This window comes from Salmo salar, chromosome 29 (genome assembly GCF_965601325.2).
Source record: "Salmo salar chromosome 29, fSalSal1, whole genome shotgun sequence".
NCBI lineage: Eukaryota > Metazoa > Chordata > Actinopteri > Salmoniformes > Salmonidae > Salmo > Salmo salar.
This window is the reverse complement of record NC_138319.1, coordinates 24,011,614-24,037,235: the sequence shown is the minus strand read 5'-3', so window position 1 is coordinate 24,037,235 and position 25,622 is coordinate 24,011,614. Positions and strand designations below refer to the sequence as shown.

Sequence of the window (25,622 nt, the reverse complement as noted above, 5' to 3'; positions counted from 1 at the left end):
TACACTTAACCTACTGTACACACTGCTGAGTTGAAGGCAATGCTCCTCAATGCGTGACTCACATTTGGCATTGCTGTTCAGATACGTTTCAATACAAAATGAACGTTTCTTATTCCCATAATAAAAAGCCATTCTGCTTTGATTCCTGATCATCCATCTATTTTATATGTTCATTGGTAGACTAATCATGAGGCCCAGATCCATTACTGAACATTGTCCTCTGATGGTGTCCGATAGGGAAATGTGGAAGCCTGGCTGGGGCTCTTGCTGGACAGAGTGAGGAAGACCATCCATGGCATTATCCGTCAGGCTCACATGTCCATCAGTGACGCAGGACTAAAGCTGGTGGAGTTCCAGTCTGTGTTCCCAGCCCAAGTGGGTCTGCTGGGCATCCAGATGATCTGGACCAGGGATGCAGAGGAAGCCCTGGGGTTCAGCAAGGGAGACAAAAAGGTAACAATCTGGGCATTCAACTACTGTACATGTAAGATACTTGCAAGTATTTGAGGTGTGCTTGATTTAGCTTGGAGCATCCACTTTTGGGACCATTCCATTGGTGCTATTATACTGGGCAAAGTATATATTGTAGAATGTGGTTATACTGTACCTGAAAGGGAATTGCATTATTATTATTTTTAACCTTTATTTAACTAGGCAAGTCAGTTAAGAACAAATTCTTATTTACAATGACGGCCTACCCTGGCCGAACCTTAACCCGAACGACGCTGGGCCAATTGTGCGCCGCCCTATGGGACTCCCAATCAAGGCCGGTTGTAATACAGCCTGGAATCCAACCAGGGTCTGTAGTGACGCCTCTAGCACTGAGATGCAGTGCCTTAGGCCATTGCACCACTCGGGAGCCAGAATCTTCACCTCTAGACAAGAAGTAGCTTTATTTCTAAAATTTGATTGTGTGGATACGTTGTTGAATAATCTCTTCTTCTTACTTCTTGACTTGATTGCACAGATCATGCAAACTACCAATCAAAAGTTTGGGGATATCCTGAACGAGCTGATTGATATGACCACTCGAGAATTGACCAGGAATGAACGCACCAAGTATGAGACTCTGATCACCATCCATGTGCATCAGAAAGACATATTCGACGACCTGGTGAGCGTCCCTTTTCCATTTTTTCAAAGAACCCTGCATATTTTTGATAAGACTTAACCCCAACCACATACAAGTTGATGTATTCATTATCTTAGAAGCCTTATAGTGTTTTTTGCAAAAGCCCCGCAATAGTAAGATATTGGAATGCCATATTTTCTTTTCAATGCAACATTTATACAACCTATTTTTCAGTAAGAAAGGGGGCACATTTTCCATGAACAACCTCTAGAATATTCACTGGGCATTTCATAAGGTATCTTATTAAGCTTTGCATGAGTCTCCCTCTGGTTATACTATATAAACGTAATCCATGACTAAATCCACATCCCAATATCACTCAGGTGCGAATGAACATCCGATCGACATTAGACTTTGAGTGGCAGAAGCAATCCCGCTTCTACTTCATCGAGGACAAGGACAGATGCATAATCCAGATCACTGACGTGGAGTTTAGCTACTGCAATGAATACCTGGGCTGTACCGACAGACTGGTCATCACCCCTCTCACTGACAGGTCTTTAATAATTACACTAATGGTATTCTATCTACTCTGAAACTCCTGCTTGTATTATAGTGTTATTGTCTTACTGGGACATATTATGGGCAGATTCCCAAAGCACAGATTAAGCCGAGTCTGGTCAAAAAAGCATATTCAATGATGATTCAGGAGAAATCTCTGGGAAACCAGATCTAAGATATCTACTGTAATGCATACCGGCGCAGACAATACGGCTGAAAAGATCTTATCCCATTGCAAGTATGGGTTTGTTGCAACAACTAAGCAAACTTAAATCAGTTTTACCACATTTTTACCAGTATGTTACATGTGCAACCAGAGAAAAAAAATCCTAGACCACCTTTACTCCACACACAGAGATGCATACAAAGCTCTCCCTCGCCCTCCATTTGGCAAATCTGACCATAATTCTATCCTCCTGATTCCTGCTTACAAGCAAAAACTAAAGCAGGAAGTACCAGTGACTCGCTTGATACAGAAGTGGTAAGATGACGCAGATGCTACACTACAGGACTGTTTTGCTAGCACAGACTGGAATATGTTCCGGGATTCATCCAATGGCATTGAGGAGGACACCACCTCAGTCATCGGGTTCATCAATAAGTGCATCGACGACATCGTCCCTACAGCGACTGTACGTACATATCCCAACCAGAAGCCATGGATTATAGGCAACATCCGCATCGAGCTAAAGGCTAGAGCAGCCGCTTTCAAGGCGTCGGTAGCCATGAAGTGCTTTGAAAGGCTGGTCATGGCTCACATCAACAGCATCCTCCCGGACACCCTAGACCCACTCCAATTCGCATACCACCCCAACAGATCCACAGATGACGCAATCTAAATTGCACTCCACACTGCCCTTTCTCACCTGGACGAAAGGAACACCTATGTGAGAAAGCTGTTCATTGACTACAGCTCAGCGTTCAACACTATAGTGCCTACGAAGCTCATCACTAAGCTAAGGACTCTGGGACTAAACACCTTCCTCTGCAACTGGATCCTGGACTTCCTGACGGGCCGCCCCCATGTGGTAAGAGTAGGTAACAACACGTCTGCCACACTGATTCTTAACACTGTACTTAGTCCCCTCCTGTATTCCCTGTTCACCCACGACTGCGTAGCCAAACACGACTCCAACACCGTCATTAAGTTTGCTGACGACACAACAGTGGTAGGCCTGATCACTGACAACGATGAGACAGCCTATAGGGAGGAGGTCAGAGAACTGGCAGTGTGGTGCCAGGACAACAACCTCTCCCTCAATGTGAGCAAGACAAAGGAGTTGATCGTGGACTACAGGAAAAGGTGGGCCGAACAGGCCCCCATTAACATCTGGATCGGGGCTGTAGTGGAGCAGGTCGAGTTTCAAGTTCCTTGGTGTCCACATCACCAACAATCAATCATGGTCCAAACATACCACAGCAGTCGTGAAGAGGGCACGACAAAACTTTTTCCCCCTCAGGAGACTGAAAAGATTTGGAATGGGTCCCCAGATCCTCAAAAGGTTCTACAGCTGCACCATTGAGAGCTCCCTGACCGGTTGCATCATCGCCTGGTATGGCAACAGCTCGGCATCTGACCATAAGGCGCTACAGAGGGTAGTGCGTACGGCCCACTACATCACTGGTGCCAAGCTTCCTGCCATCCAGGACATATACAATAGGCAGTGTCAGAGGAAAGCCCATAAAATTGTCAGAGACTCCAGACTGTTTTCTCTGCTACCGCACGGCAAGCGGTACTGGAGTGCCAAGTTTAAGACCAAAAGGCTCCTCAACAGCTTCTACCCCCAAGCCATTAGACTGTTGAACAATTAATAAAATCGCCACCGGACAATTTATATTGACCCCCCCCCCCCCCCCTTTTGTACATTGCTGCTACTCGCTGTTTATTATCTATGCATAGTCACTTCACCCCCACCTACATGTACAAATTACCTCAACTAACCTGTGCCCTCACACACTGACTCGGTACCGGTGCCCCCTGTATATAGCCTCGTTATTGTTATTCTTATTGTGTTACTTTTTATTATTACTTTTTATTTTAGTGTACTTGGTAAATATTTTCTTAACTCTTCTTGAAATGCACTGTTGGGTTAAGGGCTTATAAGTAAGCATTTCACGGTAGTCTACACTTGTTGTATTCTGCGCATGTGACTAATGAAGTTTGATTTGATTTGACCATCAGCACAATGATGACTGACATGTTCGGACTCCACTAGGTGTTACATCACCCTGTCCCAGGCCCTGGGTATGAGTATGGGCGGAGCCCCGGCAGGGCCGGCTGGCACTGGTAAGACCGAGACCACCAAAGACATGGGCCGTTGCCTGGGGAAGTACGTTGTCGTCTTCAACTGCTCTGACCAGATGGACTATAGAGGGCTAGGACGAATCTATAAAGGTACTAAAGCTTGTCCATGGGGAGATAACATGGAAAGGTCTCTGACTTGACAATTAATCAAAGCTAAATATGATCTGTCAATACTCATAAAACATTGTTATGAATGTTGCTCTGACACACATGAAGAGGTTATGAGGGTTTTACTAAATGTGTCACAAAGACATATGTATTGTACGGCCCCTTTAAATGAAGCATTTCCTAAAAATAACCACCATAGCATATGGAATTATGCAGAGTACATAAAGGGTATAAACGGAGAGCAAACGTTATCTGTAGGTTTGGCTCAGTCAGGTGCGTGGGGCTGCTTCGATGAGTTCAACCGCATCGAGCTCCCTGTCCTGTCAGTAGCAGCCCAGCAGATCTATATAGTGTTGCAGTGCAAAAAGAACAAGAAGACACAGTTTATCTTCACGGATGGGGACTTGGTGGAAATGGACAGAGAGTTTGGCATCTTCTTAACCATGGTGAGAGAATATCACATTTCACATTTTCACTAACATTGTGCTACATGCATGTAAGGTTCAAATACCAACTGTGAAAGGAAGATTTACTAGACATGATTTAGTGTGGTTTGTACACTCTTATTTTTTTAAATAACATTTTTCACCCCAATTTCGATCTTGTCTCATCGCTGCAACTCCCCAATGTGCTCGGGAGGTGAAGGTTGAGTCATGCATCCTCCGAAACATGACCCGCCAAACCCCGCTTCCTAATACCCGCCCGCTTAACCCGGAAGCCAGCCGCACCAATGTGTAGGAGAAAACACTGTTCACCTGACGACTGAGGTCAGCCTGCAGGCCCCCGGCCCACCACAAGGAGTTGCTAGAGCGCGATGAGCCAAGTAAAGCCCCCCCCTGCCAAACCCTCCCCTAACCCGGGCGACGCTGGACCAATTGTGAGGCGCCCTATGGGACTTCCGATCACAGTCGGTTGTGATACAGCCAGGGATCGAACCCAGGTCTTCAATGCAGTGCCTTAGACTGCTGCACCACTCGGGAGGCCCCTTGGTTTACTTAATCCCTTCTTGAGTCAATTGTCAATGTTATGTCTCCTATTATCTCTGTTCTACTGGTCTTCTCAAATGGCAGAACCCTGGATATGCTGGCCGCCAGGAGCTTCCAGAAAACCTGAAGATCCAGTTCCGTACGGTGGCCATGATGGTTCCAGACAGAGCCATCATCATGAGGGTGAAGCTAGCCAGCGCTGGTTTCCGTGACAACCAAGTCCTCAGCCGCAAGTTCTACACCCTGTACAAGCTGTGTGAAGAGCAGCTCTCCAAGCAGGTAATATCAAGGTGGTTGGTTTCTCAAATGACTGCCTCGCCTGGTTCACCAACTACTTCTCAGACAGAGTTCAGCGTGTCAAATCGGAGGGCATGTTGTCCGGACCTCTGGTAGTCCCTATGGGGGTGCCACAGGGTTCAATTCTCGGCCGACTCTCTTCTCTGTATACATCAATGATGTCGCTCTTGCTGCTGGTGATTCTCTGATCCACCTCTACGCAGACGACACCATTCTGTATACTTCTGGCCCTTCTTTGGACACTGTGTTAACTAACCTCCAGACGAGCTTCAAAGCCATACATCTCTCCTTCCGTGGCCTCCAACTGCTCTTAAATGCTAGTAAAACTAAATGCATGCTCTTCAACTGATCGCTGCCCGCATCAGCCCGCCCGTCCAGCTTCACTACTCTGGACGGTTCTGACTTAGAATATGTGGACAACTACAAATACCTAGGTGTCTGGTTAGACTGTAAACTCTCCTTCCAGACTCACATTAAGCATCTCCAATCCAAAATTAAATCTAGAATCGGCTTCCTATTTCGCAACAAAAGCATCCTTCACTCATGCTGCCAAACATACCCTCGTAAAACTGACTATCCTACCGATTCGCGATGTCATTTACAAAATAGCCTCCAACACTCTACTCAGCAAATTGGATGCAGTCTATCACAGTGCCATCCGTTTTGTCACCAAAGCCCCATATCTACCTACCACTGCAACCTGTATGCTCTCGTTGGCTGGCCCTCGCTTCATATTCGCCGCCAAACCCACTGGCTCCAGGTCATCTATAAGTCTTTGCTAGGTAAAGCCCCGCCTTATCTCAGCTCACTGGTCACCATAGCAGCACCCACCCATAGCACGCACTCCAGCAGGTATATTTCACTGGTCACCCCCAAAGCCAATTCCTACTTTGGCCGCCTTTCCTTCCAGTTCTCTGCTGCCTATGACTGGAACAAACTGCAAAAATCACTGAAGCTGGAGACTCATATCTCCCTCATTAACTTTAAGCACCAGCTGTCAGAGCAGCTCACAGATCACTTCACCTGTACATAGCCCATCTGTAAATAGCCCATCCAACAATCCCATCCCCATACTTTTATTTATTTATTTTGTTCCTTTGCACCCCAGTATCTCTACTTGCACATTCATCTTCTGCACATCTATTACTCCAGTGTTTAATTGCTATATTGTAATTATTTCGCCACTATGGCCTATTTATTGCCTTACCTCCCTTATCCTACCTCATTTGCACACACTGTATATAGACTTTTTCTATTGAATTATTGACTTGTTTATTCCATGTGTAACTCTGTGTTGTTGTTTGTGTCGCACTGTTTTACTTTATCTTGGCCAGGTCGCAGTTGTAAATTGAGAACTTGTTCTTAACTATCCTACCTGGTCAAATAAAGGTGAAATAAAATAAAATAAAAAAAGGTCAAAATGTCACAGTAGCACCATAGACAGTACACACTTGTAATCAATCCTTATCAAAAACTTTGGTCACCAGTCAGATTGATTATAAATGTCTCCTCTCACATGCTCTTCAAGGTCCACTATGACTTTGGGCTAAGGAACATCTTGTCAGTGTTGAGGACACTGGGTTCAGTGAAGAGGTCCAACCCCACTGAGCCAGAGAAAACGGTAGTGATGCGGGTGCTGCGCGACATGAACCTCTCCAAACTGGTACAGTCAAGTTTTCTTCTACCCTACAATCCAAGTGGTACTTCACCTTTATCCTTCACACTGAAACTAGAAGTATCTGAATTTGTGTCATCCTCAATGATTTTATGAATTCACATGAATGATTTACATTTGTTATGGTAAAAAAATGAACAAAATCCCTGTGTCTCTGACCAGGTGGATGAGGACGAGCCTCTGTTCATGAGTCTGATCAACGACCTGTTCCCTGGGATCATTCTGGACAAAGCAGGCTACCCCGACCTGGAGGCTGCCATCCACACCCAGACTCAGCAGGCTGGCCTCATACCTCACCAGCCCTGGGTCCTCAAACTGGTGCAGCTCTACGAGACCCAGCGGGTTCGCCACGGTCAGTCAACGAGCACTCGAACCTTCTGTTTTAAAGCTGTAGTGGAGATGGTTTGGTGTTTGCCACGGTCAGTCAACGTGCATTTGAACCGTCTGTTTTAAAGCTGTAGTGGAAATGGTTTGGTGTTCGGGCACGGTCAGTCAATGTGCACTGAAACCTGTTTTAAAGCTGTAGTGGAGATGGTTTGGTGTTCACCACGGTCAGTCAACGTGCACTGGAACCTTCTGTTTTAAAGCTGTAGTGGAGATGGTTTGGTGTTCGTCACGGTTAGTCAATGTACACTGAAACCTGTTTTAAAGCTGTAGTGGAGATGGTTTGGTGTTCACCACGGTCAGTCAACGTGCACTGGAACCTTCTGTTTTACAGTTGTAGTGGAGATGGTTTGGTGTTCACCACGGTCAGTCAACGTGCACTGGAACCTTCTGTTTTACAGTTGTAGTGGAGATGGTTTGGTGTTCGTCACAGTTAGTCAACGTGCACTGGAACCTTCTGTTTTACAGTTGTAGTGGAGATGGTTTGGTGTTCACCACGGTCAGTCAACGTGCACTGGAACCTTCTGTTTTACAGTTGTAGTGGAGATGGTTTGGTGTTCGTCACAGTTAGTCAACGTGCACTGGAACCTTCTGTTTTACAGTTGTAGTGGAGATGGTTTGGTGTTCGGGCACGGTCAGTCAATGTGCACTGAAACCTGTTTTACAGCTGTAGTGGAGATGGTTTGGTGTTCGCCACAGTCAGTCAGTCAATGTGCACTGGAACCTTCTGTTTTAAAGCTGTAATGGAGATAGTTTGGTGTTTGCCATGGTCAGTGACTCTTCACTACAGGGTTTGGCAACTCCTGTCCTGGAGGGCCGAAACCATTCTGTTTTTTTTCTTCTACCAGTTAGTTAATTGCACTCACCTGGTGTCCCAGGTCTAAATCAGTCTCTGATTAGGAGGAAATAATAAAAACCTGGCATTTTATGGTCTTGGAGCTGGCTATCCCTGCTTTACCACAGCCCTCTATTGTAAAGCATGCATTAGACTAATGCATGTCATAACACGTGCCATAAGCAGTTGTAACAGGTAGTGCAAACTAGGTTGAACCATTTGCTCTACACACTGATATTCCTCTGCAGGCCACAGCCCCTTCTCTTTCTCTCATTCTGTGTTGATCTCATTCTCTCGCCTGTAGGTATGATGACACTAGGCCCCAGCGGAGCTGGAAAAACCACGTGCATCCACACACTGATGAGGGCCATGTTGGATTGTGGCACCCCTCACCGAGAGATGAGGATGAACCCCAAGGCCATTACTGCCTCCCAGATGTTTGGTACCCTGGATGTAGCCACCAACGACTGGACTGATGGGGTCTTCTCAACCCTGTGGAGGAAAACGCTTAAAGCCAAGAAGGTCAGCAAGGTCAATAGAGTTGGGATGGAAGGTAGTGCCTTCAGTATGCTGTACTAGTTACAGTGTGCTCCAAAAGTATTGGGACAGTGACACATTGTTTGTCGTTTTTGGCTCTGTACTCCAGCACTTTGGATTTGAAATGATACAATGAGGACTATGAAGTTAAAGTGCACACTGTCAGCTTTAATTTGATGGTATTTTCATCCATATCAGGTGAACCATTTAGAAATTACAGAACTTTTTGTACATAGTCCCCCCATTTTAGGGGACCAAAAGTATTTGGTCAAATTCAGTTATGTGTATCAAACTAGTCAAAAAATGAAGTATTTGATCCCATATTTATAGCACACAGTGACTACATCAAGCTTGTGACTCTACAAAATTGTTGGATGCATTTACTGTTTTTTGTTTTGGTTGTGTTTCAGATTATTTTGTGCCCAATAGAAATGAATGGTAAATAATGTATTGTGTCATTTAGGAGTCACTTTTATTGTAAATAAGAATAGAATATGTTTCTAAACACTTCTACATAAATATGGATGGTACCATGATTATGGATAATCCTGAATGAATCGTGAATAATGATGAGTGAGAAAGTTAGACACACAAAAGTGTTACTGTCCGAATACCTTTGGCGCTCACTGTAGTTAGGTGTACTCTGAAGTTAAAGGGGCAGTGCAGTCAAATGTGATTTTCCTGTATTTTATATATATGTCCACACTATGAGTATGGAATAATACTGTGAAATTGTGAAAATTATGATAATGCCATTTTACTGTAAGAGCGGTTTGAAATTTCCGCTTGTTTGCATGGGTGGGGTTTTTGGATCGCCCTCCTCTGCCAAAAACAGCTAGTTTTCAGGTTACATATCCCTCCCATTAGGCTCCTCCAATTATGCCCCTCACAATTAGTTATGAGTTATGACTATCTGTGCCAGATGGTTGTCGTACTAGTTCTCATTTTTATTCTATTTAACTGTTTCTCTCCCCAAGGGGGAGCACATCTGGATCGTGCTGGACGGCCCTGTGGACGCCATCTGGATTGAAAACCTCAACTCAGTCCTGGACGACAACAAGACCCTGACCCTGGCTAATGGTGACCGCATCCCTATGGCGCCTAACTGTAAGGTGGTGTTTGAGCCCCACAACATCGACAACGCCTCCCCGGCCACAGTGTCCCGCAATGGCATGGTGTTCATGAGCTCCTCTGTGCTGGACTGGAAGCCTATCCTTCAGGCCTGGCTCCAGAGGGTGCCACCACAGCAAGCAGAGGTGCTCCTGGGCTGCTTCCATAGTGTTTTCCAGGTCTGTCTGAATATCATACTGTACTTCCATTCTCTTTTCCTACTGTAAGGTCAAACCCAGAAAGAGACACAAACACATGCAGTATGGAGGCATACACACACTTTGCTGACATTTGTTCCCATGAGAATAATCCTCTGTGGTCTTCCTGAATCTGCTGAGTCTCTCTACCTTATTCCCTGTACAGGATTTGATCAACTTTGTCTTGACTGCTGTGTCTCCCAAAATGCCCATCCTGGAGTGTATGTACATCAAGCAGACCATTGACCTTCTGCAGGTAAGCAGAATAGCCACACTGAAATCCTGTAAAAGGCACACTTGAAATTCAAATATTTTACCTATTTATTCTTAGAAATATATGTAATTTTAATCAAACTGAACTAGTCATAATACCTCTATTATGACAATAACATTGAATTCAATAGACATGTCCACCCCAATGGCTGAAGTGTTGATTTAAAAGCCAAAGCTCAATGTGGAACCTTTTTCCAGGGTCTACTTCCTGCAGTGGAGGAAAAGCAGACTCAGGGGGATGTATCACGGCTCTTTGTGTTTGCTGTCATGTGGTCAGTGGGGGCTCTGCTGGAGCTGGAGGACAGATCCAAGATGGAGGCCTTCTTAGAGGCACATCCTGCCACTCTGGACCTGCCCCAGACCCAAGGAGACCAGACCATCTTTGAGTTCATGGTCAATGAACGTGGCCAGTGGGAGCACTGGTCCAAGAAGGTATGGCTTGTGCTGTTGCTGTTAATTGATCAATCAATCACTCCACTAATCCTTACTCTCTCCCTGCATGATGACGTCACCTCCAGGTGCCAGAGTACAAGTATCCCACAGACTCTGTCCCGGACTACTCATCTATCCTGGTGCCCAACGTGGACAACGTGAGGACAGACTTCCTGATGCAGACCATCATGAAACAAGGCAAAGCCGTGTTGCTCATCGGGGAACAGGGGACCGCTAAGACCGTCATGATCAAGGTCTGAGATATAGATTTGTGAATGTAGATGTGGGTTTTATGACTATCTATGACCATAATACCTCTTTATAGGATCTCAATCCTAGTCGTTCCATTGCAGGGCTATACCAGTAAGTTTGATCCTGAAACTCAGCTGAGCAAGAGCTTAAACTTCTCCTCGGCAACCCTGCCCAGTATGTTCCAGAGGACCATAGAGAGCTACATTGACAAGAGGATGGGCTCCACCTACGGGCCGCCGGCAGGCAAGAAGATGACTGTGTTTGTGGATGACATCAACATGCCCGTTATCAACGAGTGGGGTGACCAGGTTAGTGCCATTTTGTAACATGAATCCAGATGTTAATTTTGATCGTAGCTATCAACATGAGCCTGGCTTTATTTACACTTTACCAAAATATTGTATTATTTCTCTTAAGAAATTGTAATCTCATCTCCCTGTCGCTTGCACACAGATAACCAATGAGATTGTGCACCCATCCAACAGATAACCAATGAGATTGTGCACCCATCCAACAGATAACCAATGAGATTGTGCATCCATCCAACAGATAACCAATGAGATTGTGCGTCCATCCAACAGATAACCAATGAGATTGTGTGTCCATCCAACAGATAACCAATGAGATAGTGCGTCAGCTGATGGAGCAGGGTGGTTTCTACAGCCTGGAGAGACCAGGGGAGTTCACCAGCGTGGTGGATGTTCAGCTGGTGGCGGCCATGATCCACCCCGGAGGCGGGCGCAACGACGTGCCTCAGCGCCTCAAGAGGCAGTTCAGCACCTTCAACTGCACTCTGCCCTCCAACTCCTCCATCGACAAGATCTTCTGCACTGTAGCACAGGGCTACTTCTGCCCCGAGAGGGGCTTCCCTGAGGAGGTGTGCACCCTGGCCAGCGCCCTGGTGCCAACAACTAGGAGGGTGTGGCAAGCTGTCAAAGCCAAGGTGCAGTACTGTGACATACCTAACACAGCCAGAGGAGGATGGAGGGAGTCTGGTTCCTCTTGAGATTAGTTTTTCCTTGCCACTGTGCTGCTGCTTGTGCTTCGGGGGTGTAGGCCGTGTTGCAAAAAAATGAATGATTAATTCATTCATCCATTTATGTAACATCCTCAGATGCTGCCCTCCCCAGCCAAGTTCCACTACATCTTCAACCTGCGGGACCTCAGTCGTATCTGGCAGGGTATTCTAACGGTGAGGACCGAGGTGTGCCAGGGGCCAGAGGTGCTGGCGTCACTCTTCCACCACGAGTGTACCCGGGTCATTGCTGACCGTTTCATTGACCACAAGGACAGACAGAGCTTTGACAGCATGCTGGAGAAGGTGGGTATGGAGTGTGGATTCTGTTCATATATCCTCTGCTATGCGGTTTGAATTGGTGTCCTGTTCTCAACAGGTGTTACTTTATAAAAGATGGACATATACTTAGGCATTTGAATATCACATTTTAGAATTATATATTTTTTGAAATTGGCTTAGTTTCATTATAGAATAACACGTGTTTTGATTTCATATTTTACTTTTAATAACACTACATCTTTCTCACTATATTTCTGAAAACATATTTATATTTAAACATCAATCTTACTCGCATTGTTAAACACATTATCAAACTGGTTACCAACCACAGAGAGCTGTCTCCCTTAGGTTACAGTGGAGGAGCATGGAACAGCCATGATAGAGCACCCCCAGTGGGAGGCCTACTTTGTGGACTTCCTGAAGGATGCCCCCGAGACCACAGGGGAGGAGCCGGAGGACATGGAGCTGGAGGCCCCCAAGGTCTATGAGCCCATCCCGTCCTTGCAGGCCCTGTCGGAGCGCCTCGCCACGTTCCAACTGCAGTACAACGAGGCAGTCAGAGGCAGTGCCATGGACCTGGTCTTCTTCAAGGTAAAAACAAACTACAGTATTAACCCTTTCACACTACCGAAACGAGCCAACCAATCCATCAGTAACCTGGTCAGTGACACTGTACAGTACTGTTCTGGTTGGCTTGACAGTGTGAAAAGGATAACAGTGAATTTAGCGTTCTATTCTAAATTATAAACTGGGTGGTTCGAGCACTGAATGCTGATTGGCTGACAGCCGTGGTATATCAGACTGTATACCACGGGTATGACAAAATATTTATTTTACTGCTATAATTGCATTGGTAACCAGTTATAATAGCAATAAGGCACGTCTAGGGTTTGTGGTATGTGGCCAATATACCACAGCTAAGGGCTGTATCCAGGCACTCCACTTTGAGTTGTATATAAAACAAGCTCTTAGCCGTGGTATATTGGCCATCTACCACAAACCCCCGAGGCGCCTTATTGCTTAAGTATCCCGTATTATGGGATTTACCAGTTGGCATACTCCCCTATCTTTCGGTAGCTTCAGCCATTGTCATTATTGACTGACACGTTATTACACACAAATACACTACCATGTTTTCACTCAACAACATGTAGTAGTATTCTGCAGTAGCTCTGTATTCCTATTGGCTGATGCTCCTTCTCTTTATCGCCCTGCAGGATGCCATGATCCACCTGATGAAGATCAGTCGTATCGTCCGCACCCCTCAAGGGAACGCCCTCTTAGTGGGGGTGGGTGGCTCAGGGAAGCAGAGCCTCACCCGCCTGGCTTCCTTCATCGCTGGATACCAGAGCTTTCAAATCATCCTGACCAGGTTGGCCTTCTAGATACTAGCCTAATCATCATCATAAAGACACCCAAACCCTAATCATCATCATAAAGACATCCTAACCAGTGGTTCCCAACCCTGGTCTGGATCCTGTGTTCTGTACTCTGTATTCAGTTACAGAGAGATTGGGTTACTAATCACATAATTGATCATCACAGATCTAATTCATGGATAATCACAGGTAAATGAATTGATAATCACAGATCTAAATAGATCAGTGGAACATGCGGTAAACCGTGTACCTTTTTCGATAGGCTAATGACAGTACCATAGTAGATTTTAGAAGATGAAATAGTGGATTACCATTTGATTTAATCTTGTTAACTGGAGTTGGTGTGAAGAAAATTCTGTTTATCTCATTCATTCGACAGGACGTACAACACCAACAACCTCATGGAGGACCTGAAGTCTTTGTACCGCATCGCCGGACAACAGGGCAAAGGGGTCACCTTCATCTTCACCGACAACGACATCAAGGAGGAGTCCTTCCTGGAGTACATGAACAATGTGCTGGCCTCGGGCGAAGTCTCCAACCTGTTCGCCCGTGACGAAGTCGATGAAATCACCCAGGACCTCATCCCAGCCATGAAACGCGAGCACCCTCGCCGCCCACCTACCGCCGAAAACCTCTATGACTACTTCCTGTCGCGTGTGAGGAGCAACCTGCACGTGGTGTTGTGCTTCTCGCCGGTGGGGGAGAAGTTCCGAACAAGAGCCCTCAAGTTCCCAGGTCTGATATCGGGCTGTACTATTGACTGGTTCCAGCGTTGGCCACGGGACGCACTAGTGGCAGTCGCACATCACTTTCTGTCCCAGTATACGTTCCAATGCTCTGAGGAAGTTAAGCAGAGTGTAGTCCACACCATGGGGACCTTTCAGGACCTGGTGGCCGAGAAGTGCACAGAGTACTTTGAACGGTTCCGCCGTCAGACCTACGTCACGCCCAGGTCCTACCTGTCCTTCATCGATGGCTATAAGATCATCTACTCAGAGAAGATCGCTCAAGTGGGCATGCTTGCTGAGCGCATGAAAACAGGTAAGGTAAAACTATTCAAAAACAAATATATGTTTTATTGTCACATAGGTGCAGTGAAATGTGTTGTTTTACAGGGTCAGCCATAGTACTACGGCACCACTGGAGCAAAGCTGAAGACATTGTAGCAAGTGCATTGTTGCACTTTTTGCACTGACAGACAGTATTAATTTATTATAAGTGAATGGCTATAACACCTTGTTTATCGTCATTAAAGCTTTTTTTCACCACCTGACATAATCTCACTCTCCCCAGGCCTGGCCAAGCTGATGGAGGCAGAGCAGTCTGTGAGCCAGCTGTCCAAGGAGCTGGCTGTTAAGGAACAGGAGCTGGAGGTGGCCTCCAAGAAGGCTGACGGTGTCTTACAGGAAGTAACAGCCAAGGCCCAGGCGGCCGAGAAGGTCAAGATGCAGGTTCAGAAAGTGAAGGACAAGGCTCAGGCCATCGTGGACGAGATTGAAGCCGATAAGAAAGTGGCCGAGAGGAAGCTAGAGGCAGCCAAGCCTGCATTAGCAGCCGCAGAGACCGCATTGCAGGTGAGAATAGGATTTGTTACATTGTTGAGTTTGCTTTTTCTGTCCATCTTATCAGTCGAAGTAAAGTAATGATCCCGCACCATTAGTACAGTAATGATCCCACACCATTATTGCAGTGATGATTCCGTACCATTAGTACAGTAGTGATCCTGCACCATTAGTACAGTAGTGATCCTGCACCATTAGTACAGTAGTGATCCTGCACCATTAGTACAGTAGTGATTCCGCACCATTAGTACAGTAATGATCCCGCACCATTAGTACAGTAATGATCCCGCACCATTAGTACAGTAATGATCCCGCACCATTATTGCAGTGATGATTCCGCACCATTAGTACATTAGTGATCCTGCACCATTAGTACAGTAGTGATCCTGCACCATTAGTACAGTAGTGATTCCGCACCATTAGTACAGTAATGATCCCGCACCATTAGTACAGTAATGATCCCGCACCATTAGTACAGTAATGATCCCGCACCATTAGTACAGTAGTGATCCCGCACCATTAGTATATTAGTGATCCCGCACCATTAGTATACTAATGTCCCCGCACCATTAGTATAGTAATGTCCCTGCACCATTAGTACAGTGATGATCTCGCACCATTAGTACAGTAATGATCCCGCACCATTAGTACAGTAATGATCCCGCACCATTAGTACAGTAGTGATCCCGCACCATTAGTATAGTAATGTCCCCGCACCATTAGTATAGTAATGTCCCTGCACCATTAGTACAGTAATGATCCTGCACCATTAGTACAGTACTGATCCCGCACCATTAGTACAGTAAAGGTCCCGCACCATTATGGGGCCACCAACCCCAAGCTAACTGAGTGTTTCAAGTGACTAAAATGAAAGCCATTTGAAAAGGGAAATCAGAATTATTTTTTCAATGTCCTGTTTTCCCCAGACCATCAAGCCTGCGGACATCGCCACAGTGAGGAAACTGGGCAAGCCCCCACACCTGATCATGCGCATCATGGATGCCGTGCTGCTGCTGTTCCAGCGCAGGGTGGACCCTGTCACCCAGGACCCAGAGAGACCCTGCCCCCGGCCCTCGTGGAGCGAGGCCCTCAAACTAATGCAGCAGTCTGGCTTCGTCAGCATGCTGGTCAACTTTAGTAAGGTAAGCCATACAAAAGGGTGAAGAGGTTCCAAGATGTATGGGCATATTTAATCAGTCTTAAATGATCAAATTCAAGTTGTCCAAGTGCATTCTCGAGTGGTTATAAAAGTCTTAAGACGTCACATAGACTTACACCAGTGGTCACCAACCTCAAGATCACTTTTGCAGTCAAAAAGCAGCTGAGATCTCCAGCTCTGATTTTTTTTTACATTAACCTCACACAAACAGTTTTGTAGGAATGAGGTTTGGGCAGTAGGCCTAATACATTATCACAGCATATTGGCTATATGATTGGCCTGCCAATATTGTTAATCAGACCATATTATATTGAAAAATTCGAGCTTTGATAACAAAATAGATCAGTTGGTTTAGCACTGTTGAGGCACTGTGAGCATGAATTGAAATAATTCGCTTTTTTATTTTACTGGACTGATGGTACCTGCATCTGATGGTCAACAAGGTCAAATCAAAACGTCAATGATCTTCAGGTCGAAAAGTCGGAGCTCTAGAAAGATGCCAGAGTTTCCGACTTGGAGTTCCGAGTTGGATGACCGCCTCTCATGGTCCCTGCTCTCTCCTTCCTTTCCTCCGGTGAGACTGACCAGAGAGAAGGGACACCGTCTTCCACCTGATGGCGAAACTTGAGTCGCACCGAATCTGCTTCATGCACAAATTCATGTTGTTCCTATGACCAGAGAAAGTTAAATATTCCTTCATATCAAAATCGACACAACGATACTTGGCTACTCATTCATTGCAGCTGCAGCCCGAGCGGAAGTACGGAGAAGCACGTTTTGTAATAGTGTTTAATAAAAACTGTGACAGTGTTGAATATCAACTTAAACATGAACTCACTCATAAAAACACCAGCTCTTTGCTGAATTCACTGACAGTCTCTCTGTGGTCATGGTTTTAAAAGGTATTAAATCTTACGTAGACTAGTAGCCTATTAAACTTGGCTGTGGCCAGGGTCATGGAAGCTCTGTAGCCACGGTGATGTGAGCTAACCAATTGGGCAGCGCAGTTGGTGCACTCGATTCAGTCACAGATTTGCCGGTCCGCTGGGTAGCCGGCGTTTGTCTCATGGGAACACTTTGCTTATTCGGTGCGCAGAGCTTTTGAATCAAGTGCACCTACAGCTCAACACGATTTAAAAAAAGGAGCGCAAGCCTTTATTGTTTGTTGGCTTTTCTACAGAAATATTTGGTGATCGACTAGGAATGCCTTGAAGCTCGACCAGTAGATCGCAATCGATCCGGTTGGCAACCATTGATTTACACCAACTATATAGGCTCGATATAACCAGCCATTTTCCTTTCCATGCAAGGCTTTAACTGGGAATTTTCAGCCATGCGGCACAAGGACATAATCTTTAACCTCTCTAGGGTACGTGGGACGAAATCGTCCCACACTATTCAACAGCCAGTGACAAATCAGAGCGCCAAATTTAAAACCACAAAATGTCATAATTCAAAGTTCTCAAACATAGGACTATTTTACACCATTTGAAAGATAAGACTCTCGTTAATTTAACCACATTGTCCGATTTCAAAAAAGCTTTACAGCGAAAGCAAAACATTAGATTATGTCAGGAGAGTACCCTGGCAAAAATAATAACACAGCCATTTTCAAAGCAAGCATATATGTCACAAAAACCAAAACCACAGCTAAATGCAGCACTAACCTTTGATCTTCGTCAGATGACACTCCTAGGACATTATGTTATACAATACATGCATGTTTTGTTCAATCAAGTTCATATTTACAGTGGGGCAAAAAAGTATTTAGTCAGCCACCAACTGTGCAAGTTCTCCCACTTAAAAAGATGAGAGAGGCCTGTAATTTTCATCATAGGTACACTTCAAATATGACAGACAAAATGAGAAAAAAAATCCAGAAAATCACATTGTAGGATTTTTTAAAAATGTATTTGCAAATTATGGTGGAAAATAAGTATTTGGTCAATAACAAAAGTTTATCTCAATACTTTGTTATATACCCTTTGTTGGCAATGACACAGGTCAAACGTTTTCTGTAAGTCTTCACAAGGTTTTCACACACTGTTGCTGGTATTTTGACCCATTCCTCCATGCAGATCTCCTCTAGAGCAGTGATGTTTTGGGGCTGTTGCTGGGCAACACGGACTTTCAACTCCCTCCAAAGATTTTCTATGGGGTTGAGATCTGGAGACTGGCTAGGCCACTCCAGGACCTTGAAATGCTTCTTACGAAGCCACTCCTTCGTTGCCCGGGCGGTGTGTTTGGGATCATTGTCATGCTGAAAGACCCAGCCACGTCTCATCTTCAATGCCCTTGCTGATGGAAGGAGGTTTTCACTCAAAATCTCACGATACATGGTCCCATTCATTCTTTCCTTTACACGGATCAGTCGTCCTGGTCCCTTTGCAGAAAAACAGCCCCAAAGCATGATGTTTCCACCCCCATGCTTCACAGTAGGTATGGTGTTCTTTGGATGCAACTCAGCATTCTTTGTCCTCCAAACACGACGAGTTGAGTTTTTACCAAAAAGTTATATTTTGTTTTCATCTGACCATATGACATTCTCCCAATCCTCTTCTGGATCATCCAAATGCTCTCTAGCAAACTTCAGACGGGCCTGGACATGTACTGGCTTAAGCAGGGGGACACGTCTGGTACTGCAGGATTTGAGTCCCTGGCGGTGTAGTGTGTTACTGATGGTAGGCTTTGTTACTTTGGTCCCAGCTCTCTGCAAGTCATTCACTAGGTCCCCCTGTGTGGTTCTGGGATTTTTGCTCACCGTTCTTGTGATCATTTTGACCCCACGGTGTGAGATCTTGCGTGGAGCCCCAGATCGAGGGAGATTATCAGTGGTCTTGTATGTCTTCCATTTCCTAATAATTGCTCCCACAGTTGATTTCTTCAAACCAAGCTGCTTACCTATTGCAGATTCAGTCTTCCCAGCCTGGTGCAGGTCTACAATTTTTGTTTCTGGTGTCCTTTGACAGCTCTTTGGTCTTGGCCATAGTGGAGTTTGGAGTGTGACTGTTTGAGGTTGTGGACAGGTGTCTTTTATACTGATAACAAGTTCAAACAGGTGCCATTAATACAGGTAACGAGTGGAGGACAGAGGAGCCTCGTAAAGAAGAAGTTACAGGTCTGTGAGAGCCAGAAATCTTGCTTGTTTGTAGGTGACCAAATACTTATTTTACACCATAATTTGCAAATAAATTCATTAAAAATCCTACAATGTGATTTTCTGGGAAAAAAAATGCTCATTTTGTCTGTCATAGTTGAAGTGTACCTATGATGAAAATCACAGGCCTCTCTCATCTTTTGAAGTGGAAGAACTTGCAAAATTGGTGGCTGACTAAATACTTTTTTGCCCCACTGTATATCAAAAAACAGCATTTTACATTAGCATGTGATGTTCAGAACTAGCATACCCACCGCAAACTTCCGGTGAATTTACTAAATTACTCAAGATTAACGTTCACAAAATACATAACAATTATTTTAAGAATTATAGATACAGAACTCCTTTATGCAAACGTGGTGTCAGATTTTAAAATAGGTTTTCGGTGAAAGCACATTTTGCAATATTCTGAGTACATAGCTCAGCCATCACGGCTAGCTAATTTGACACCCACCAAGTTTGGCCCTCACAAAACTCAGATTTACTATAAGAAAAATTGGATTACCTTTGCTGTTCTTCGTCAGAATGCACTCCCAGGACTTCTACTTCAACAACAAATCTTGTTTTAGTTTCAAATAATCCATAGTTATATTGAAATACCTCCGAAGGGTGACGCGCGAGCGGATTTCGTGACCAAAAAAATTCTAAATATTCCATTACCGTACTTCGAAGCATGTCAAACGCTGTTTAAAATCTATTTTTATGCTATTTTTCTCGTAAAATAGCGATAATATTCCAACCGGGCGACGTTGTATTCATTCAAAGGCTGAAAGAAAAAAATGGAGAATTCTCCTGAACGCGCGTCTCCAGTGTCACTGTTCTCAGCCTGACCACTCACAAAATCTCCTGCTGTTTTTCGCCCAGAGGCAGGAGAGACGTTCCACTTTCTGGCGCCTTCTGAGAGCCACTAATTATCTACTAATTATATGCATATTCTCGTTTCTGCGCAAGAGTAGTAACCAGTTTAAATCGGGTACGTTTTTTATCCGGCCGTGCAAATACTGCCCCCTAGCTCCAACAGGTTAACGTCTGCCTTGAACAGTATGGCCAGAGTCATATGTACTGTATCTACAGATGGAGGATTTTAATTTGAGCCAGTTTGCTACAGCAGGAAAATAATCCTGCAGCAACAGGAATTGTGAATTATTATTTGGATTATAATTAATGGACATTTTTGTAGGGGTCGAAACATTTTTTGTCAGGGGAAAACAAAGTTTGAAATGTCAAAGTGGAAATGACAAACTTCAGAAGCCTTTTTAAACCTCAAATACACTACAGGTTTTACATTTCCTGCATTGCAGGAAAGTTCTACTGCAACAGGGTAATAAAATTAAGATCCTACATCTGAATATGGACCTAGGCATTTGTATTTGTATTTATTATGAATCCCCATTAGCTGCTACCAAGGCAGCAGCTACTCTTTCTTGGGTCCAGCAAAACTAAGGCAGTTTATACAATTTTAAAAACATTACAATACATTCAGACTGTGAGCCCTCAGGCCCCTACTCCACCACTACCACATATATACAGTACAAAATCCATGTGTACGTGTGTGTATAGTGCGTAGCTATCTTGTGTATGTGTGTGTGTATGCATGTGTCTGTGCCTATGTTTGTGTTGCTTCACAGTCCCTGCTGATTCATAAGGGGTTTTTGTATCTGTTTTTCAAATCTAATTTTACTGTTTGAATGAGTTACTTAATGTGGAATAGATTTCCATCTAGTCATGGCTCTATTTAGTACTGTGCACCTTCCATAGTCTGTTCTGGACTTGGACACTGTGAAGAGACCTCTTGTGCCATGTCTTGTAGGGTATGCATGGGTGTCCAATGCATACCCCAATACCTCTCATAAATACAAGCAGTGATGAAGTCAATCTCTCCTCCACTTTGAGCCAGGAGAGACTGACATGCATATTATTAATATTAGCTCTCTGTGTACATCCAAGGGCCAGCCGTGCTGCCCTGTTCTGAACTAATTGCAATTTTCCTAAGTGCTTTTTTGTGGCACCTGACCACACGACTGAACAGTAGTCCAGGTCCGACAAAACTAGGGCCTGTAGGACCTGCCTTGTTGATAGTGTTGTTAAGAAGGCAGAGTAGCGCTTTATTATGGACAGACTTCTCCTCATCTTAGCTACTGTTGTATTAATATGTTTTGACCATGACAGTTTACAATCCAGGGTAACTCCAAGCAGTTTAGTCACCTCAACTTGCTAAATTCCACATGATTTATTACAAGCTTTAGTTGAGTTTTAGGGTTTAGTGAATGATTTGTCCCAAATACAATGCTTTTAGTTTTAAAAACATTTAGGACTAACTATTCCTTGCCACCCACTCTGAAACGAACTGCATCTCTTTGTTAAGTGTTGTAGTCATTTCAGTTGATGTAGTAGCTGACATGTATAGTGTTGAGTCATCCGCATACATAGACACTCTGGCTTTCCTCAAAGCCAGTGGCAATTCATTAGTAAAGATTGAAAAAAGTAAAGGGCCTAGACAGATGCCTTGGGGAATTTCTGATTCTACCTGGATTATGTTGGAGAGGCTTCCATTAAAGAACATCCTCTGTGTTCTGTAACACAGGTAACTCTTTATCCACAGTATAGCAGGGGGTGTAAAGCCATAACACATACGTTTTGCCAGCAGCAGACTATGACTGATAATGTCAAAGGCCAGACTGAAGTCTAACAAAACATCCTCCACAATATTTGTATTATCAATTTCTCTCAGCAAATCATCAGTCATTTGCGTAAGTGCTGTACTTCTCTATAAGCATGCTGAAAGTTTGTTGTCAATTTGTTTATTGTAAAACAGCATTGTATCTGGTCAAACACAATTGTTTCCAAAAGTTTACTAAGAGTTGGTAACAGGCTGATTGGTTGCCTATTTGAGCCAGTAAAGGGGGCTATACTACTCTTAGGTAGCGGAATGACTTTTACTTCCCTCCAATCCTGAGGGCACATATTTTCTAGTAGGCTTAAATTGAAGATGTGGCAAATAGGCGTGGCAATATCGTCCGCTATCATCCTCAGTAATTTTCCATCCAAGTTGTCAGACCCCGGTGGCTTGTCTTGTTGATAGACAACTATACTTTTTTCACCTCTTCCTCACTAACTTTATGGAATTTAAAATTACAATGCTTCTCTTTCATAATTTGTTCATAAATACTTGGATGTGTAGTGTCAGCATTTGTTGCTGGCATGCTATGCCTAAGTTTGCTAATCTTGCCAAAAAATCATTAAAATAGTTGGCAATATCAGTTGGTTTTGTGATGAGTGAGCCATCTGTTTAAGGTGGTCCAAAGCTTTTTACTATCATTTTTGTATATCATTTATCTTGGTTTCATAGTGTAGTTTCTTCTTCTTTTTATTCAGTTTAGTCACATTTGTGCAGCCAGACTTATTTGCCATTCCTTTTGCCTCATCCCTCTCAACCATACAGTTTTTCAATTCCTAAACTATACATGGGGATTTAACAGTTTTTACAGTCATTTTCTTAATGGGTGCATGCTTATTAGCAACTGGAATAAGCAGTTTCATAAATGTGTCAAGTGCAGTCTCTGTTTGCTCGTCATTACACACCACAGACCAACAGATATTCTTACATCAACAACATAGGAATCATTACAAAACTTCTTGTATGACCTCTTATACACTATAATAGGCCCAGCCTTTGGAACTTTGGTTTTCCTAGACATGGCTACTATATTATGATCACTACATCCGATGGATCTGGATACTGCTTTCAAGCAACTTTCTGCAGCATTAGAAAAGATGTCATCAATACATGTTGATGATTTCATTCCTGTGCTGTTTGTAACTACCCTGGTAGGTTGGCTGATAACCTGAACCAGGTTGCAGGCACTGCTTACAGTTTGAAGCTTTTTCTTGAGTGGGCAGCTTGATTAAAGCTGTCAGTCTGAGACGTGTTAACCCTATGGGGACTCTCTTTCTAAAATGTGTCACCTACAGTATAGCTAACAGGTTTCAAAGTAAAGCCCCTTCTCAGATCATTACTAGCCTAGGTTATAAATACAACTCTGTCATTCACTGTCTATCAGTATTTGTGGCTTCAATACAGCACTTTCATTCACTCTCTAGAGTTTTTTTTCCCCAAACTGTCTGCACACACACACACACACACACACACACACACACACACACACACACACACAATCACTTACTTATGAGGGGATTAGGAAAGCTGTCCAGGCAGTGAAATATGGACGCCAGGGGATAGCCCCCGCATAGTGACTGTGTGGCAGTGTGAAATAGAAACAGAGGTGCCAGTGAAGTCAAGGAACCTGATATCAAACCCTTTGTCCCATAAACACTCAGAGAAACATGGTGTTTTTGGAATTGTGAAACAACATGCCGTCTGATATGACTGACTGACCTTCCTCTGTCCAATCTGTCATGAGCCTTTTAATAGATGTTTATCAAATGAACTAATTGGCCAGATAGCCCACTTACCTGGTGCCCCTAATTTAAAAGAGACGGAACATCAGAATTACAGTTTTTCTGTCTTCCTTGCCTGAAGTTGAATATCCCTGTAATAGAACATGTAATTACAACATAACGGATGTCAGATTCCAGTTTTCTGTACTTTCCATTACGACTTATGCCCCTACATCACTTCCAATGCATGTGTTTACTCTTGTACTCTCACGTCACCAGGATTCTATCACTGAGGAGGTAGTGGAGCTGTTGGCACCATACCTGGACATGGAGGACTACAACCTGGAGGCAGCCAAGAGGATCTGTGGTAACGTGGCTGGCCTCTGCTCCTGGACTGAAGCTATGAAGGACTTCTTTTCCATTAACAAAGAGGTCCTCCCTTTGAAGGTACACTACTCAACAACCATGGACCCTTCTTTGAAGGGAATATACTGTATAGATATGTACCAAAAGTAGGTTGAGAAAGATTTTACTCTGGTCTTTAACACTGTGTTGGCCCATTGACCCAAAGCCTAGGCATTAGTTCAGGGAGTTAACACAATTATATATACTACCGTTCAGAAGTTTGGGGTCACTTAGAAATGTCCTTGTTTTTGAAAGAAAAGCACATTTTTTTGTCCATTAAAGTAACATCAAATTGATCAGAAATACAGTGTAGACATTTTTAACGCTGTAAATGACTATTGTAGCTGTAAACGGCAGATTTAAAAACAATTGACTGTCTACATAGGCGTACAGAGGCCCATTATCAGCAACCATCACTCCTGTGTTCCAATGGCACGTTGTGTTAGCTAATCCAAGTTTATAATTTTAAAAGGCTAATTGATCATTAGAAAACCATTTTGCAATTATGTTAGCACAGCTGAAAACTGTTGTCCTGATTAAAGAAGCAGTAAATCTGGCCTTCTTTAGACTAGTTGAGTATCTGGAGCATCAGCATTTGTGGGTTCGATTACAGGCTCAAAATGGACAGGAAACAAAGAACTTTCTTCTGAAACTCATCAGTCTATTCTTGTTCTGAGAAATGAAGGCTATTCCATGTGAGAAATTGTCAAGAAACTGAAGATATCGTACAACGCTGAGTACAGCTCCCTTCACAGAACAGCGCAAACTGGCGCTAACCAGAATAGAAAGAGGAGTGGGAGGCCCCGATGCACAACTGAGCAAGAGGAGTATTGGCAGCTGGCAGCTTCATTAAATAGTACCCGCAAAACACCAGTCTCAATGTCAACAGTGAAGAGGCATCTCCGGGTTGCTGGCCTTCTAGGCAGAGTTCCTCTGTCAGTGTCTGTGTTCTTTTGCCCATCTTAATCTTTTCTTTTATTGGCCAGTCTGAGACTTGGCTTTCTTTGCAACTCTGCCAAGAGCATCCATGGCCTCTTCACTGTTGACATTGAGACTGGTGTTTTGCGGGTACTATTTAATGAAGCTGCCAGTTGAGGACATGTCCCAGTTGAGGTCTGTTTCTAAAACTAGACACTCTAATGTACTTGTCCTCTTGCTCAATTGTGCACCGGGGCCTCACACTCCTCTTTCTGTTCTGGTTAGAGACAGTTTGTGCTGTTCTGTGAAGGGAGTAGTAT

General features: G+C 44.1%; 1 protein-coding gene across 1 annotated transcript in view; it reads left to right on the top strand.

Moving 5' to 3' along the window:
* dnah5l (dynein, axonemal, heavy chain 5 like) overlaps positions 1 to 25,622 on the top strand; it is a 76,305-nt gene that overhangs the window by 36,794 nt on the left and 13,889 nt on the right. The window contains exons 38-59 of the mRNA XM_082970631.1: positions 238 to 453; positions 968 to 1,114; positions 1,456 to 1,628; positions 3,850 to 4,028; positions 4,305 to 4,492; positions 5,117 to 5,311; positions 6,858 to 6,992; positions 7,167 to 7,356; positions 8,528 to 8,745; positions 9,738 to 10,049; positions 10,234 to 10,323; positions 10,539 to 10,772; positions 10,859 to 11,026; positions 11,126 to 11,332; positions 11,638 to 11,967; positions 12,139 to 12,345; positions 12,670 to 12,912; positions 13,539 to 13,693; positions 14,080 to 14,744; positions 14,997 to 15,277; positions 16,192 to 16,407; positions 24,259 to 24,426. Coding sequence (XP_082826757.1) covers positions 238 to 453; positions 968 to 1,114; positions 1,456 to 1,628; positions 3,850 to 4,028; positions 4,305 to 4,492; positions 5,117 to 5,311; positions 6,858 to 6,992; positions 7,167 to 7,356; positions 8,528 to 8,745; positions 9,738 to 10,049; positions 10,234 to 10,323; positions 10,539 to 10,772; positions 10,859 to 11,026; positions 11,126 to 11,332; positions 11,638 to 11,967; positions 12,139 to 12,345; positions 12,670 to 12,912; positions 13,539 to 13,693; positions 14,080 to 14,744; positions 14,997 to 15,277; positions 16,192 to 16,407; positions 24,259 to 24,426 — 4,917 coding nt within the window. The remainder of the gene's footprint in view (positions 1 to 237; positions 454 to 967; positions 1,115 to 1,455; positions 1,629 to 3,849; positions 4,029 to 4,304; positions 4,493 to 5,116; positions 5,312 to 6,857; positions 6,993 to 7,166; positions 7,357 to 8,527; positions 8,746 to 9,737; positions 10,050 to 10,233; positions 10,324 to 10,538; positions 10,773 to 10,858; positions 11,027 to 11,125; positions 11,333 to 11,637; positions 11,968 to 12,138; positions 12,346 to 12,669; positions 12,913 to 13,538; positions 13,694 to 14,079; positions 14,745 to 14,996; positions 15,278 to 16,191; positions 16,408 to 24,258; positions 24,427 to 25,622) is intronic.